We start from the raw sequence: 14,963 nt of genomic DNA on the forward strand, positions 1-14,963 counted from the left end.
CAGGAAGTGGCTTGATGAGAGTTTTTATTCCACACAACTGTGTACTGAATCACACAACTTGTTTCCTTCTTTTTTGCAGATAAGTATCTCTGTGTGAAGTGTATGTAGTGTAAAATTAAACTATGTCAAAAAATGAGGAAGAGTCTAAGTATCCTGTTTTTTCTGTAAGACAAATGGTTTCTGCTGACAACAGAGATTGAGGAATACAACCAGAATGTGGTTCTTTGTTTAGACTAGTGAAAAGCAACACTGAACATCTTGTTCTGTGTGTGATGTGACTCATACAGACTGTGGTGTCAAAGCTAAAAAATCATGGTTTCTCTGGCGGAAACCTTGACGACTTAGGGCCTTACTTAAAAAAAAAGTCATGCATGTATAATTTAAAAAGTCTTAACTGAACGTACTATAAACAATACTCGGCGCATGCTCAGCATTTCAACTCAGTTTGTCAGACTCAGAGTGAACTCTTACTCAGGCAGAGGAGCCCTGTTTTAGCACTGACATGCATTCAGACACCTCATTAACGGCATCAAACTGCTTATTTGTGTTTTCATCGAAAGACATAACAACACGTTTATTTTGTCGTTTTTATTTGTCTCTCATCTCCTGGGACCGCTTCTTCCGCACTTATATGTGTTCTACAACGTGCACGAGCGCGCAGGGGAGGCAGGGGAGGGGCCGGTTGCGTTAGGAGACTTGATTGGACAATCCCGTTTCAGAACAGAAAATGACCCAATGCGCAGCCACAAGTGGGTCGGGCCACAGGGCAAATGCCCGATATGTCAGATTACAGGTCGAGGCCTGTTTGCGAGCATGTTCGTCGCTGTTATTGAATTTCCATGGCTTTGATAAACAGGCGGCTTGTTATTACCACCTAATGGCAATGTTTTGCATATCATTTTAAGCGAATATATATCTGTCTTCCTTTCTGTCCTTGATCCCACTTTAGGAGTGGGATGATGGGCCAGAGTATAAGTCGTGTTTTAAGTCATAAAGCTCAATGCATACTACAGCTATACCATTCATTATGTTTCTTTTTCTATTTTTGAGTCAATAATAAAACAAAAACAAATTAAGACAAATTTAATTATGGGCGTTGTGTTGACCCATTTTGATTCAAGGAAAGAAGTTCAAGGAAGGTAACTCAGCTTGTCTCGTGCCATTACAACCAGTACGTGGTTTCAACAGATATTAGAGCGAGATAACAGTCACGCAATAGATAGTGACGTGGCAGAGACTGCCTCGTCCTATGGCATCGCTTTATTGCGCTGTTATGTTTTGTTTGCAGATGCTCTCAGGTGATTTTGCATCTCAGCGCGTTAAGTTTCATTTCTCCGGCCTGACTGACTCTCTGGGTGTGCCTGCTTTTAGTCTCCGAGCATGACTGTTTCAGTACGCAGCAGATAGCATAGAGGTGCTCCGCCCATGCGGGCGGTCAAGGAATGGAAAGCTAAAGCCCAGTCTTAGGGTATTGCTTTATGAAATAAACACAAGCTGTGCGTTGATGCGTTACATCCGCATTTAGACGATCGGCACGGACGATTTAGGATATACTCTGATAATATCAACTATTGATCATGGTTAATGTGAAGTTATCTATCCGCTGCCAAATTGGACTCGAGTTCTTCGAGTTTTTGAAGGAGACTAATCGAGTATCCATCACAGACAGGATTCAGCTGAGAGACATTTACAACAATGAGTTCCGGATGAGGTGGGTTCTTGATCACTGTTATTTATAAAAGTATCCATAACCAAAAACTACAGTAAAAGTTGAAGTACTGAATCGACTTCTTGAAGTAAAAGCCAAAAAGTGCAGGCTCTGAAATGTACTCAAAGTGAGAACGTAAAAAAGTAGGTCCTTGAGGGAATTCTACCACCAATTTTTGTGCAACTGAACCTTGTGCCAAATTAATATAAGACTGAAATCAGTCTGTTATGTAGGATACCAGCAAAACAAACAAATTTATATATATAAATTTTTCTTCTGATGTCTACATTGTGGAGGGTGACTTTGCCTTGAGTACAATCAGAGGTTAAAGTGGAATTCGGCTGGTATGGAAGCCCTAAGATCAGTTGTTGTCGTTTAGTGGGGAAAAGAATGATAACTCACAATTTTATGATCGGCTAACCTGCTGCTCTTTGTGGATTTACAGAAATGAATTGAACAAGATGTCAGCAGATGTTTCACAACCTATCTCGGCTTTTTTCCATTTCCTAAACAAACAGCATTGGTATAAATTTTACAGGTCATACACAGATGTGATTGAAAATGACGAAATTAATCTTTAAATCTGTATCAGAAATCACTGTGCAGTCCTTCCCTTTACACATAACCCCTCTTTTTCCTTTTGTCTCCTGTCTGTCTTACAATTTTCTCCATCTCTGACTAAAGTTAGAATTCTCTCCCTGAAAAAGCAGCAGTACAGCAGCTGGACCTTTCGTTAGCAACACTGTGCGGCAGACTGCGCACAGTTTGTGTTCTTGCTGATGTTTGTTGAGTTAATAGAAATGTTGGATTTGATATTTTCTGCCACTTGAAAAGTGAACTTACTTTGTTACCAATGATATTCTTTGTAAACACTTCAGGAATCCAGAGGCCAAAGATCCAAACTTTGGGTCAGTCCTGTATGCCCTGAAAGTGTCCAACAAAATAACAAGACGAAGAGACACTATTCGTTTCAACTCCAAGGTATGCACTACTCCTCTTTCATTATCTGTTATACCAGAATCTCTAACGGTACATGTGTTTCTTAACAATTACTGATTTCAATGATTGATTGATTGATTGATTTTTTACCATAAAACTTACATTTTCACATTTTATTTAAGCACATCACTCAGTCTTGTAGTTGAGATAACAAGGCATGTCTGATATTTTTTTAGAATCTCTCAGTGATACAACTTCAAGTGAAACATTTAAATTTAAAATCAGTTAATCATACAGGTAAATAATGTTTATCTGATAAAACAAAAACAAAATACTGGCGGCTGATTATAGCCCAATGAAATGAATCTTAGCCTTTAGTCATTGTTGGGTAAAGTCCAGATGGCAGCTTGTGGATTGAGGTAGGTGCGGTGCTGGTGTTGAGTTGGTGATCACGTGCCACACTGATGTTCCCTTAGAGTCAGTGCTACAGTATAAAGAAGAACAGGGCTTTATTTGGAATATCTATTCCTAAATTGTGTTTACTTCAAGCGTCAGGATACAGCTAATCCACTGACATTATGCAAATGTTTTTACAGTGACTGTGAGGCATATATACCACTTAGGCATCAGCAAAGACTTCATTGTTAGCTGTTACTTCCTGTTTCTCCAGTGCACAATAGTGAACATATTTTTATTTGGTTTTCAAGGTTTTATGTTTTCAACATTTGACAATAAAATGAATAAATGAAACAATTTTTTCCAAATTGTGATGTTTTTAAGATGGCGGCGCGCACAGACGCAGCGGCCCGGAGCTCCTACACTTTTGCACTTGGGTTGTATGGAAGCCCCAAACGCAATTTCATTGTTCTTGACAATGACAATAAATAAATAAATACTACTACTACTACTACTACTTACAGATATAATACAGGTCATTGATAGTAGTCGTAGTTTCTCTGACAGTGTTTATCATTTTGGTAATTTCCTTCTGTGACTTTTCCAGAATAACTTTTGTATTTTAATATAACCGTACCAATAAAACAGTTATCTGCCCTTCCATTTTCATACCTGAGAATGCCACAGAGTTAAATCTGGGCTATGCAGGCTTATTTTTTTTTATGTAAAAAGGCAAACTTCTTGGTTATCACAGAGGAGGTCAAAGAGTAAAGCTATTCTCAACCTGTTATATGTTGATATATATGAGTGTTCATATCTTATCTCATATCCCTCCCCGTTGCTTGGCTCTTGCTTGCTCACAAGGGGTCGTCTGATTGTTGGGGTTTTCTGTGTATTATTGTGTCTGTCTGTCCGTCCGTCCATCCGTTCAGCATTTTGAGCACTTTTTAGCTGTTTTCGTGCCTTTGGAAGGATTTTATCAGCAGGATAGCACTAAAACCATCTAAGAGACCATCATGAACTTCACACACGTGTAACAGTTGAAATCAAAGTGATGATTTATTTGGAGGGAGTGTGCTTTGAGCCATGAGTACTTAATAAAGGTTATCCCAGCACAAAGGTAGAGCTGCAATCTGTTCTTTTAGCAACATAAATGTTACATCAGAGAAATTTATTGAAATGGGCTTTTGAAATTGGTATTGTGAGTTTTAAATCATGATGTGCCATCTACTGTACACCTCATGTATTCTAACTTCAGTGTTAGAGGAGGTGCAAGTGGAAGCAAAGTTCATATTTACAGTAAACATTCTTACCCTAGTTTGCTATTGACAGAGGGCAACTGTTTCCTTGTTTTCAGCATGTTTGACCTCACCTCATAGTAAAAAGCCAAACAGGTTCTAAAAGACATTAAGGTATTATTATTGTCTAAAACAAAGCTGGTTCAGCTTGCTCTTCTTCTTCTTTTTTTGTATTTGTTAATAGGAGGATCATTAATTGTGTTAGCAATGGTTAAAATAAAATAGCTTTTTTTTTTTATAGGACAACATTTTATAGGACTTAATATTCTTAAACTGTCCACAGGAATCAGTTTAAAATTTTGAAGTCAAAGCGAGTTAAGGAATCAGAGTTCACGTAAGGACAGGATGCTGTCACTTCCTCAAAAATACATCCTGTTGTCTGAAGAAAATACTTCAGAGTTTCTTAAGACGACGCTCATTCTCTTTCTTGGTTGCAACTTTATAAGCTCAGATAAATAAAGCCAGAAACGTGACAGTGGTTTTTCTTTTTCTAAATCCTAAAATAAAACTGACATGAAGTGATGATCCACACAGGTCAAAGCTCTTTACGTGGACCAGTGGCAGAGAGACCGTAAACCGACGCCTGCCCAGAACGGAGCAGCCAGTCCGGGAATGGGACAGACAGCAGCCTCTGCAGATGAGGCAGAGACAGGAGTAAGATACCGGAGGAAAACGGCCAGTCTCCTGATGAACAAACTCAAGTCAGAGAGGTAACCTGGCACAATGCAACTCGCAGTGTGAACATGCTTTTTATTTTTAAGGCAAACCATTAGGAATGTTTTTGTTTAATGAGTAAATGAAATGTGAAACATGGGAAAACACAACTCATGTGCTGTGGCAAACAGGCCAGGCATGTATGCAGAACATGGAGGTGCGAGTGTGGCTACTTCAGTCCATTAACCTCTGTCACTCAGAGCATCCGCCTCTGCTGCCTGTATTACTTCTGCATGCAGCTAGAAAAGAAAGGCAAACGTGAAAGAAGTGGCCTGAACCCCTGCAGTAAAACAGTGAATCAATGCCTCTGATCTTCTCCCACCTACAGAACCCACTTCATATCTGACAAAAATGGGATCAGCATCACATCAAAACGTTCGTTTGAGAATGGAAAACTTCACTTACGTGTGGAAGAGACCTTTGAGGTATTTAAGCCATCAGATTGCAATGTTCCCCGATATATACATGTGCTTACAAACAAACAAAGAAAAAACTTTACAAAATGATGTGTTTTGCTAACAGAGTGAGATAACCCTGCATGTGAAGAACACTGGAACAGAAACTGTGTATTTCACCTACTACACACCTCTACACTGGCTCAAGTGCTTGTCGCTGGTTGACGAGCAGAAAGTGACCAAACAGAACCCCCTGACACTAAAACCAGGTGACGCGAGCATCACAGATAAGCTAGCTCGTTTGACTCACATTTGACTCACAGATTACAGGTTGAATTTGACCATTAATGCACTCAACATCCGGGTTTCAGGTGACAGCTATAAAATCCAGGCTGTCTTCCGCTTCAGCTTGGTTGGTTTCTATCCAGCTACACTCGCCTTTGAATTCAAACCAGACCTGCAGCCATCCTCTGCTGCATTTTACATTGTGCGCTTTATTGAGGCTGAGTGTGTAACTTCCTTGGGACTGGAGCTAGCACCTACAGCCCCCTACAAACCTCGCTCCATCCCCGCCTGGACTCCTGAGGCACATTACACAATTGTGGATGGGCTGCCAGCTGAAGGGTACCGAAGTCAGCTGTTAAACGTACTCTGTAAATGTACAAAAATACATTTTTATGCCTTTTATAATATTAAACCTTTTCTTTTTTTGTCTCCTTAAGGCTGTCAGTAATGCATCTAAAAAATGTGGTTGAGCTAAAACAGTATCGAGTACCATCATACATACATGACCTCCTTAAATCACTGAAGCACTCCTGGCCCAATGCTAAAAGGTAAGAAAGAGCCTTGAGATTGTGGTAAATGTTAAGTGGTAGTTTGCCTCACTCATGTTTATTTTCCATTCGTTTTTATCTATTGTTTTTCTTTCTTTCTTTTTTTTCTTTTTTTTTTTTACGTTAAAGTGTTTTAAAAATTGCAGTGTTATCAGTTTTTTGTCAGTGTCTTCAGATTTCACTAATCTGGTGACATCTTTTATGATATTTAACAATGATCTCTTTTGAGACAATAGGACAAAAACACAGATTAACTAGAGGGGCAGTGGAAGAAAGCAGAGAAAGCAGTTACCAAGAATGTCATCTGCACCAAAACTAATGTAGCCTTATTTTTTTGAACACCTCTCCACCAAAGCAGTTTTACACAACGTTTCTTGGTCTTATCCAGTGTAAATGTATGTGGATGTCCTTCCCAGCTGGATGGGATGTTAGTTGGTCTTCCACATTGTGGGAAAGGAGCAGGTGCTTTTACCACTAGAAAGTGGGCATGATGTCTAGTTTGCCCTGTATATCCAGTATTTCCAGTAGTGACAATCCTTCTAAAAGACACTGCTGTTTGCTATATGTGAGAAAGGGCGACTGTGGAAAACACGTCACCCCATTCTCCTGACATTGTGTGTGATTATAGTTACATTTTCACAAAATTCAAGCTTGGTAGTTTTTTTGTAATCTTGGTGACCAACAGCAATGATCAGCAATTAAGAAATTATACAAAGCAAGGAATGTGAAAGAACACAGGAAAACAAAAGTTAATTATTATTTAATTATTTCTGCTTGCAGCTAGAAAAGAAAGCCATACTTGAAAGAACTGGACTGAACCCCTGCAGTAAAACAGTGAATCAATGCCTCTGATCTACTGAGATCCTCTAATCTCAACTCAGCTTCTGTGATATGATTTGCAGTATACAATGTCATCTGTTTTTCATATGTGTGTCTCAAAGAGCCATACTGGAGAGTCCCTTGAACTGGGAGAACTACACAGAGAGGTTCCAGGTGCTGCTGTATCTGGAGGAGCTTCAGATGGAGGTGGACATCAAGAGATACAACATCCCCAATACTGACAGAGGACACGCTACCATGACTAAAGACAAAACGAACAAGAAGCTTCTTGTTCTGGAGGTAAATGTATCAGATATGTCAGATATATGATTCTGATCACATTTAGTTGATACCATTAGTTCGATTATTAAAATTAATACCAACTAACAGCTCAGCCTCTCTAACTACTATATTTAATATGGTGAGAAAGAACAGTACAACACTTGAAAAATAAAGAGAAATGTAAAAAGTTTAAGAAATAAGCCAGCTGTTAGTGAGCATATAACTGAAGGTTTCATTTTAAAGCATATTGGTGGCTCTGGTTTCATAGTCTATCAATATGAACAGAGAAGAGTTATATAAGTTACTGCAGAAAAAAGCCATTCATTTAAACCCATATCAAACTCATACAAAACATACTACATACCTAAATATGGTCATTCTTCACTGACCCATTCATATGTTAAGCTTGTTTTTCATGTCGGTTCCTAAAAATGACAAGGACCTCTACACAACCTTGACTGCTTGTGGCAGCTTGTGGGACACATTCAGCTCATGTTTGTGTCATCACGGTTATCCTTGTGACAGATAGCTCTTGTCCCTTTTCCCAGGTGCCTGGTGTGGCTGAGAACCGTCCCTCTGTGCTCCGAGGAGACAAGCTGCTGGTGTATCCTGTTGGAGAACCAGGGGTCAAGTATCGTGGCTACGTCCACAGTGTGCACCTGGACAGTGTTAAACTGGGTTTCAGCTCCCAGTAAGATGATGACTGTTTAGCATTATAAAAATACAAGTCCAATGGGAATTAATATCTGCTGTTTCATAAATAAAGTGATATTTGTGGCATCTTAGATTTTGTGAATTTCTTTACAGGTTGGTCAGCCGCTTTGTAGAAGGTATGAAGTTCAGTGTTGAGTTCACTATAAACCACGTGACTCTGCGTCTCCAGCACAGAGCGGCAGAACTGGCCTTTTCACGTAGACTGGAAAGCGTGTTGTTTCCTGCTGAACCCAACATGTCCTTTCAGCCAAAGGACCTTCCCAATCTCAGGTTAGAAACTCTAGTAGACTGATCACATACTTTTTTAAACACAGTGCATGTGTTATCCCTTTCTTTATATGTGAATAAATAATGTAAGATAATTATAGCACTTCTCTAATCAGCTGAGGCTGGAGTTTTGGTTCTCTGTACACTTAAAGGCAGGTGTTATGGTTAATTGTAAGTTTCAGAGCCAGTGCCCATTAATCCTAAAATGAGTTACTCAGGAGTGATTCATCTCTAAAATTATAAATTTTTCCCCCTTTATCTTACCATCAACAGGTTATTTGATTGGCAGCTGGAGAAAAATCCAGAGCAATATCAGGCAGTACAACACATTGTAGCTGGCTCATCCAAACCTGCCCCCTACCTGATCTTTGGCCCACCTGGAACAGGTACTGGGTCCCATATATCGCTAACTCTTTGTTTGAGCTGCTGTTCCTGGAACTTATCATAAGTCTAAAAATGCAACTCAGCTGATGCCATTCTTATGTTTCTTGGATTGTCTAGGAAAAACAGTGACTGTGGTGGAGGCCATCAAGCAGATAAAGAAGACACAAGCTAACTGCTACATTCTGGCATGCGCTCCATCCAACAGTGCTGCTGATCTGCTTTGCAAGAGGATTGTGGAGCATGTGGACAAGCATGAAGTGTACCGCATGTATGCCAGCAGCCGGGACCCAAAACTTGTGCCAATGGAATTAAAGGTCAGTGCTGGGAGTTCATTTGTTTCAACAAGATCATAAGATTCAATATTTTAAGTCTTTTTTTTTTTTTTTTTGGTGGTGGGGGGGTTGAATGGAATGTATTTATAAATAATGTTGCTCATTTACTTTTCTTCCATTGCAAATGACCTATTACGCAGTAGCCGTGAAGTTAGTTAATGTTATTAAACAATATCATCAGCAAAACAAGATGAGTAACCTAAATTTGACTAACATGAAACCCAACTTCATAATATATTTATTAATTATAGAAATGATTAAAGAAAACACCACCAAAGCTTAGAATTTGATCTAGAAGATCATTTTATGTAAACAAAGGCATTTATTTCCTTTTTCCTCCACCTTCCAAAGCTATGATGTCACAGGAATGTGATTGATCAGATCCACCATTGCGTTCATGGATGACACACTAAATGAGGACCACTCATTTACTTCCAACTAAAGTGTTGATGTGCTTCCTGGTGTTTAACACGCTTGATGCTATTGTATTAAGTCTCACTGAGGTTTATGATACGATGGCACTTTACAGGAATGCTCTAACCTGGTTGGGGAGTGTTACAGTTTCCCTGCTAAAGAAGAGCTGATGAAGTATAAGATCATGGTCACCACCCTGTTAACTGCCGGAAGGTAGTGAATGACTCACACTGCAGTCATATCTGCATGACACTGTCTATAACATTAACACAACATTAAACATGACAGATGAATGTGACCTACATGACTTTGTGCCATATAAACATTATTTGATCTGTGCAGATTGGTCACAGGTGACATTCCAGAAGGACATTTCACTCATGTGTTTGTGGACGAGGCTGGACATGCTGTGGAGACTGAGTGTTTAGTCCCATTGGCAGGTAAAAACAACAGAGCTTTCAATTCTGTAGCTGTACTAGATTAGTTTCATGTGATGCTTGATTTTTGTTATTTTGTGCCGCGCAGCCTTACTAGATGCAGAGACTGGTCAGGTTGTTCTAGCTGGAGACCCCAAGCAGCTTGGCCCTATTCTCAGGTCGCCGTTTGCTCTGAAATACGGCATGGGTAAGTACAGATGTGCGAACACCCTCATGCTGCACACAGGATGCAAAGACAGAGCACTAAACATGTGATGTTTGCCTTGAGAGTTTTGATGGAAAGAAAAGAGAAAGGCAGAAGGAAAAAGAGAAAGCATATGAATGGGTGCCAACTCCCAATAGAGGAGCTCTGGTACTGTATGAAGAAATCAGGAGAAGTATGTGAAGAAAGTACAGGACATGTATAAGGACAGTGAGACAGGGGTGAGGTGTGCAGTAGTAGGAGTGACAGATGGGCTCAAGGTGGGGTGGGATTACATCAGGGATCAACTCTGAGCCCCTTATTCAATTAAATTCAATTAGTATATTTATTTATACATAAATATTTTATTATCCTTCGCCACGGCCTCAAGAGTTGGGAGTTCGCCTTATAATCGGAAGGTTGCTGGTTCGAGCCTCGGCTTGGACAGTCTCGGTCGTTGTGTACTTGGGAGAGACACTTCACCCGTTGGTGATAGTCAGGTCGACAGTAGAATTCAGGCAGGAATCTCCATGTACTACGCTGTTTATAGATGACTGGAGAGGTGGAGGCATGCACAGGAAAGAAGAAGAATGAAAGTTAATAGAAGCAAGACAGAAAAGCAACAACCAGTATACAAGTGAGGTGAACAGAGTGCAGGCAGGGTGAAGTGAGTGTCAGGGCTGATTTGTGACAGAAAAATAGTAGCAAGTGTAAAAGGAATTATTCAAAACATAGTAGTGAGACCTGCTATGATTTATTGTTTGGAAAAACTAGTACTGACAAAAAGAGGGTTGGTGTGACAGAAGAGAATGGGATGAAGTGAGATGGAGGCAAATGAGCTGCTATGGTGACCCTAAAGTGAGCAGCTGAAAGAAGAACTTGAACGCTAATTTCTTGCGTGTGTAGTAATCTGATATTTGATTTTTAAACCTCTCTGTGCTGTCTACAGGAGTGTCCCTCTTGGAGCGGCTGATGAATAACTTCTCTATGTACCAGAAGAACGCTGATGATGTGTTCAACAGTTGTTTTGTCACCAAGCTGCTGCGTAACTACAGGTGTGCTAGAAGAGATAATTTAAGGATGCTTGGTAATAAAAAACTGAAAGTTATTGCTTGATTTCCAACAATGCATATTTCTTCTTTCAGGTCTCATCCTGCCATTCTTGAGGTTCCCAATGAGCTCTTCTATGGTGGGGAGCTGCAGCCTTGTGCAGATGAGTATGCACGGAACTTCTACTATGGATGGGAACACCTACCAAAACAGGTACAAAGCACATGCTGCACTGTTAAAGTACAAACAACTCATATACACATCCAGACGTCTTCTTCTGTTTTTTCGGCACTGGGTTGCAGCGGCTTTGATTGAACTCAAAGCATCAAAAGCCCCACTTCACAGCAACACAAATATTAAAAGGTACAACAACCGTACCATTCTACCAATGCACTATTATTTTACATCTTCTAGAACTTCCCAGTGATCTTCCATGGGGTGACTGGCAAAGACGAACGTGAGGCCAGCAGCCCTTCTTTTTTCAATGTAGCTGAAGTGGAGGTGCTGATGGACTATGTGCGGAAACTGCTGCAGGCACAAGGCAAGAGAGGTGTGGCGAAGATTACACCCCGAGACATAGGCATCATCGCCCCCTACAGGAAGCAGGTATAAATTAATTTCCTATGCACTGATGTAGTGGTTCCCCCTAGAAACTAGAGATGGACCGATCCGATATTAGGTATCGGTATCGATACTGATGTAAATTACTGGATTGGATATCGGAGAGAAATAAAAAATGTAATCCAATCCATTAAATATCAAAAAAGCACCTCACAAAACATGCAACACGGCGTAACTCGGCTCATAACCGTAGCACGTCGCAGCAGTAGGCCTCACGTGATAGAGCGGCTGTGTGTATTTGTAGCCTCGCTACCAAACCAGCATTTCATCTCAGAGGAAGTGATCCCAGAGAGAAGTAAAGCAAGTGTGTAAGTTCATCTCTGAATGTTTGTAAAGCATTCCCATGTTAAGCTTAACAACCGATATATGGAGCGACTGCCTCTCTCTCCCTCTCTCTCCTGCTGCTACTTCAATCATGAAACTGATCAATGATCAGCTGATCGTCTCTCTTGTTTGTTTATTGCTCACTTCGCGCCAGAAAGAGGAAACCAGCGGCTGAACAACAGCAGCACGTTTAAGCTTGATCAGCTGTTGTTAGAATTTATTTACTTTCTACACCAGGATCTTTTTCTACGTAGCTGACGGCTGGTAACTGTGCAGGGGCGGATCTAGCAAAGTTTAGCCAGGGGGGCCGATAGGGCATGAACAGGGAAAAGGGGGCACAAAGACATACTAACTACAAAGACATAAATAATTATCTGAATCTTACACCCAAAGTTTTAATCTGATGTAAAACGTATAGAAGTCCATTACTGTAGTAACTATGAAGTCTAATATACCCTAGTAAGCTATAGTACTTTTTCCTTTGGGAAGGTACCATCTGTGCAGTTCTGTTGAAGAAAGATGTTGAATCTACAGAATTATTCTTAAAAAATAATTGATTTCTGTGCATTTTTTTTCACACTGCATCAAATGAAAGTTTATTATGTCGATTAAGCATCATGAGGTGGAGGGTGGGGGGGGGGGGGGTTCACTTTTTTTTTTTTTTTTTTTGCTGGGTGTTTTAGAGCCCTATTAGTTAGGTTGCTTACTCTTTAAAATACCAGAATAGGGAGGATGGAGCAGGTTTAAGTTTATTAGATTGATCAGTTTTGCTGAACTATGAAATATTTTGGGTGCAGTGTATTTTTTGCATACAGGTATAACAGAATAGCTTTAGTGTTTGTTTTTTTAACTTGAGTATTAACTTATACAAAAAGCAGCAAGATATTAAAAACTATTTTATTGATTAAAAAACACTATCTGATTCATATTGGTATCGGCAGATAACCAAATTTATGATATCGGTATCGGACATAAAAAGTGGTATCGTGCCATCTCTACTAGAAACCTTTACTATAACTACAAATGAAAACATGTGGAAAGCTTAATATACAGGTTATTGTTCATGTTTTTTTTTTTTTTTTTTTTTTCTCATTTCAAATAGGTGCAGAAAATCCGCAAGGCACTGGATAAAGTTGGTAAAGACTTTGAATTCGTGAATATGCAAACCCTTAAGGTAACTGAATGTTTGACACTGAAACACTATAAAACAGTAATTTTTTATAGCGTTTTATAGTATTAAGTGTGTCAGAAAGGCATATTTGTGTGTGTGTGTGTGTGTGTGTGTGTGTGTGTGTGTGTGTGTGTGTGTGTGTCAGGTTGGTTCGGTGGAGGAGTTCCAGGGCCAGGAGAGGAGAGTGATTTTGGTGTCTGCAGTTCGAAGCAGCCCCGATTACACAGAGATAGACAAGGATTTCAACCTGGGCTTTGTCAAAAATGAGAAGGTAAACAACACAAACGCATGCACAAACACAGAGCCCACATTTACAGATTATTGTGACACGTTCTTTTCTTGTCCAGAGATTTAATGTGGCTGTGACTCGAGCTAAAGCCCTGCTGATTGTGGTGGGAAACCCCAGAATTTTGGAAACAGATTCCACCTGGGCCCGGCACGTGACACACTCCTACTTCCGCTTTCAGCAAACGTTAAATTTTAAACTCAGCTTTAAATTTGAACGAGTGATCTGTGCTGACTTTCTTGTTCACTCTTTCTCTGTTCGCCTGCAGCTTCATCCAGTACTGCAGAGATGAAGGAGGTTACACTGGATTCATTCGGGCAGAGGAAGATGAAGATGTGGTAGCTCGACTTCAAGCACTTTACATCTCAATTGAGGCCAAAGGTAGCAAACAAAGGCTAATTACAATAATTGTGCCACTGACCAAAAACATATGAAACTGAGGGTAATTCTTTCATAAATACCTTCCTCATATGAACATGTTAAAATTCTCCACCTTGAATTTTGCTTTTCACACCAGTTGAGACTGCAGAGAGTGTCATTCAGCAGCAGCTGGACCCTGAGTGGAGGAATGACATGTGAGCCAAAGGAGAGCCCCAAAAGCTGTTCAGAGGAATTCATTTCAGCACCATCAAACTGTCCTAAATGAACACTTTGCTATATCAAATGTCCAACAAAGATATAATTTTACTCTATGATCCCGACCAAAGACAATGATAGACATAACTGTATTGTGTTTAGAGCAAGTATATTGTCTCAGGGAACTGCACCACTAACACCAGCAACTTGTCACAATTACATGGTGACAATAAATCTTAAGACTGAAGAGTTCCTCGAGCAGCTTTTCCAGCACTAGGAGAACAGATGGAGCAGTCTACTCAGTGCATAGGATCGAAAAAACGTGCACTTTATATGCAAGGATTCTTCTGTGTCATCTGATCAAAGCACCAGATAGTCAATAGAATCCAAAAGGAGTGGTTACGGACCTATGCTTGACTTTGCGAAGGAACAAATTACTTAAATTTACAGTTTTAAATTGATCTGTTTGTTAACTGGTTGTTAAATAACTGAAATGCACATGCAGTGTTGCCTGCCCATGTATGAAAATTTCAATGCATTTTTTAATTACGATTACTGAACACAGAAATTTTGTTCATGTTTTTAAGCAAATTATTAAATAAATCTAAGATGACAACACACGAGGTCACTTGAATGTTCAAACCTACCAATTTTTTTTTTTTTTTTTTTTACTTGTAAGTCTGAGGTCTCTTTAATTCTCATTTTAAATATTATACCAAGGGGATGCCAAAAGAAAGTTAAATGCTGATTTACTTATAGAATAGAAGTCAGTTGTAATAAATAAGAGTAAACAGTTATTGAAATGTAAATGTATTAAAACCA

General features: G+C 39.7%; 1 protein-coding gene across 2 annotated transcripts; it reads left to right on the forward strand.

Annotated features, from left to right (window-relative positions):
* The first annotated feature begins 1,320 nt into the window (after nt 1-1,320).
* Nucleotides 1,321-14,950, forward strand: LOC146550003 (putative RNA helicase mov-10-B.2). Of its 2 annotated transcripts, none has more exons than XM_085260484.1 (23): nt 1,321-1,711; nt 2,587-2,689; nt 4,876-5,051; nt 5,384-5,480; nt 5,578-5,719; nt 5,822-6,074; nt 6,173-6,283; nt 7,225-7,402; nt 7,933-8,075; nt 8,192-8,368; nt 8,639-8,751; nt 8,867-9,063; nt 9,611-9,708; nt 9,838-9,935; nt 10,021-10,119; nt 11,063-11,168; nt 11,259-11,376; nt 11,578-11,769; nt 13,211-13,282; nt 13,362-13,550; nt 13,627-13,715; nt 13,834-13,946; nt 14,083-14,950. In XM_085260484.1, exons 1-23 carry the CDS (start codon nt 1,578-1,580, stop codon nt 14,142-14,144), a joined length of 3,060 nt encoding a protein of 1,019 aa, XP_085116610.1. In that variant the 5' UTR covers nt 1,321-1,577; the 3' UTR covers nt 14,145-14,950. The 2 variants fall into 2 exon arrangements, with proteins under 2 accessions (XP_085116610.1, XP_085116611.1); XM_085260485.1 differs by having other exon boundaries at nt 1,322-1,711; nt 13,425-13,550.
* The last annotated feature ends 13 nt before the right edge of the window (nt 14,951-14,963 follow it).

This window comes from Mchenga conophoros, linkage group LG20 (genome assembly GCF_057382185.1).
Source record: "Mchenga conophoros isolate Kocher_MC1m ecotype Shallow Benthic linkage group LG20, M_conophoros_male_GT1.1, whole genome shotgun sequence".
NCBI lineage: Eukaryota > Metazoa > Chordata > Actinopteri > Cichliformes > Cichlidae > Mchenga > Mchenga conophoros.

What these genes read in the sequence shown, in the direction of transcription:
- LOC146550003 (XM_085260484.1), top strand. Translation starts at nt 1,578, where the DNA reads ATGGTTAATGTGAAGTTATCTATCCGCTGCCAAATTGGACTCGAGTTC. An exon ending in AACAAACTCAAGTCAGAGAG is followed by an intron (nt 5,052 to 5,383) that starts GTAACCTGGCAC and finishes TCCCACCTACAG; the next exon opens with AACCCACTTCATATCTGACA. An exon ending in GCTTTGTCAAAAATGAGAAG is followed by an intron (nt 13,551 to 13,626) that starts GTAAACAACACA and finishes TTTCTTGTCCAG; the next exon opens with AGATTTAATGTGGCTGTGAC.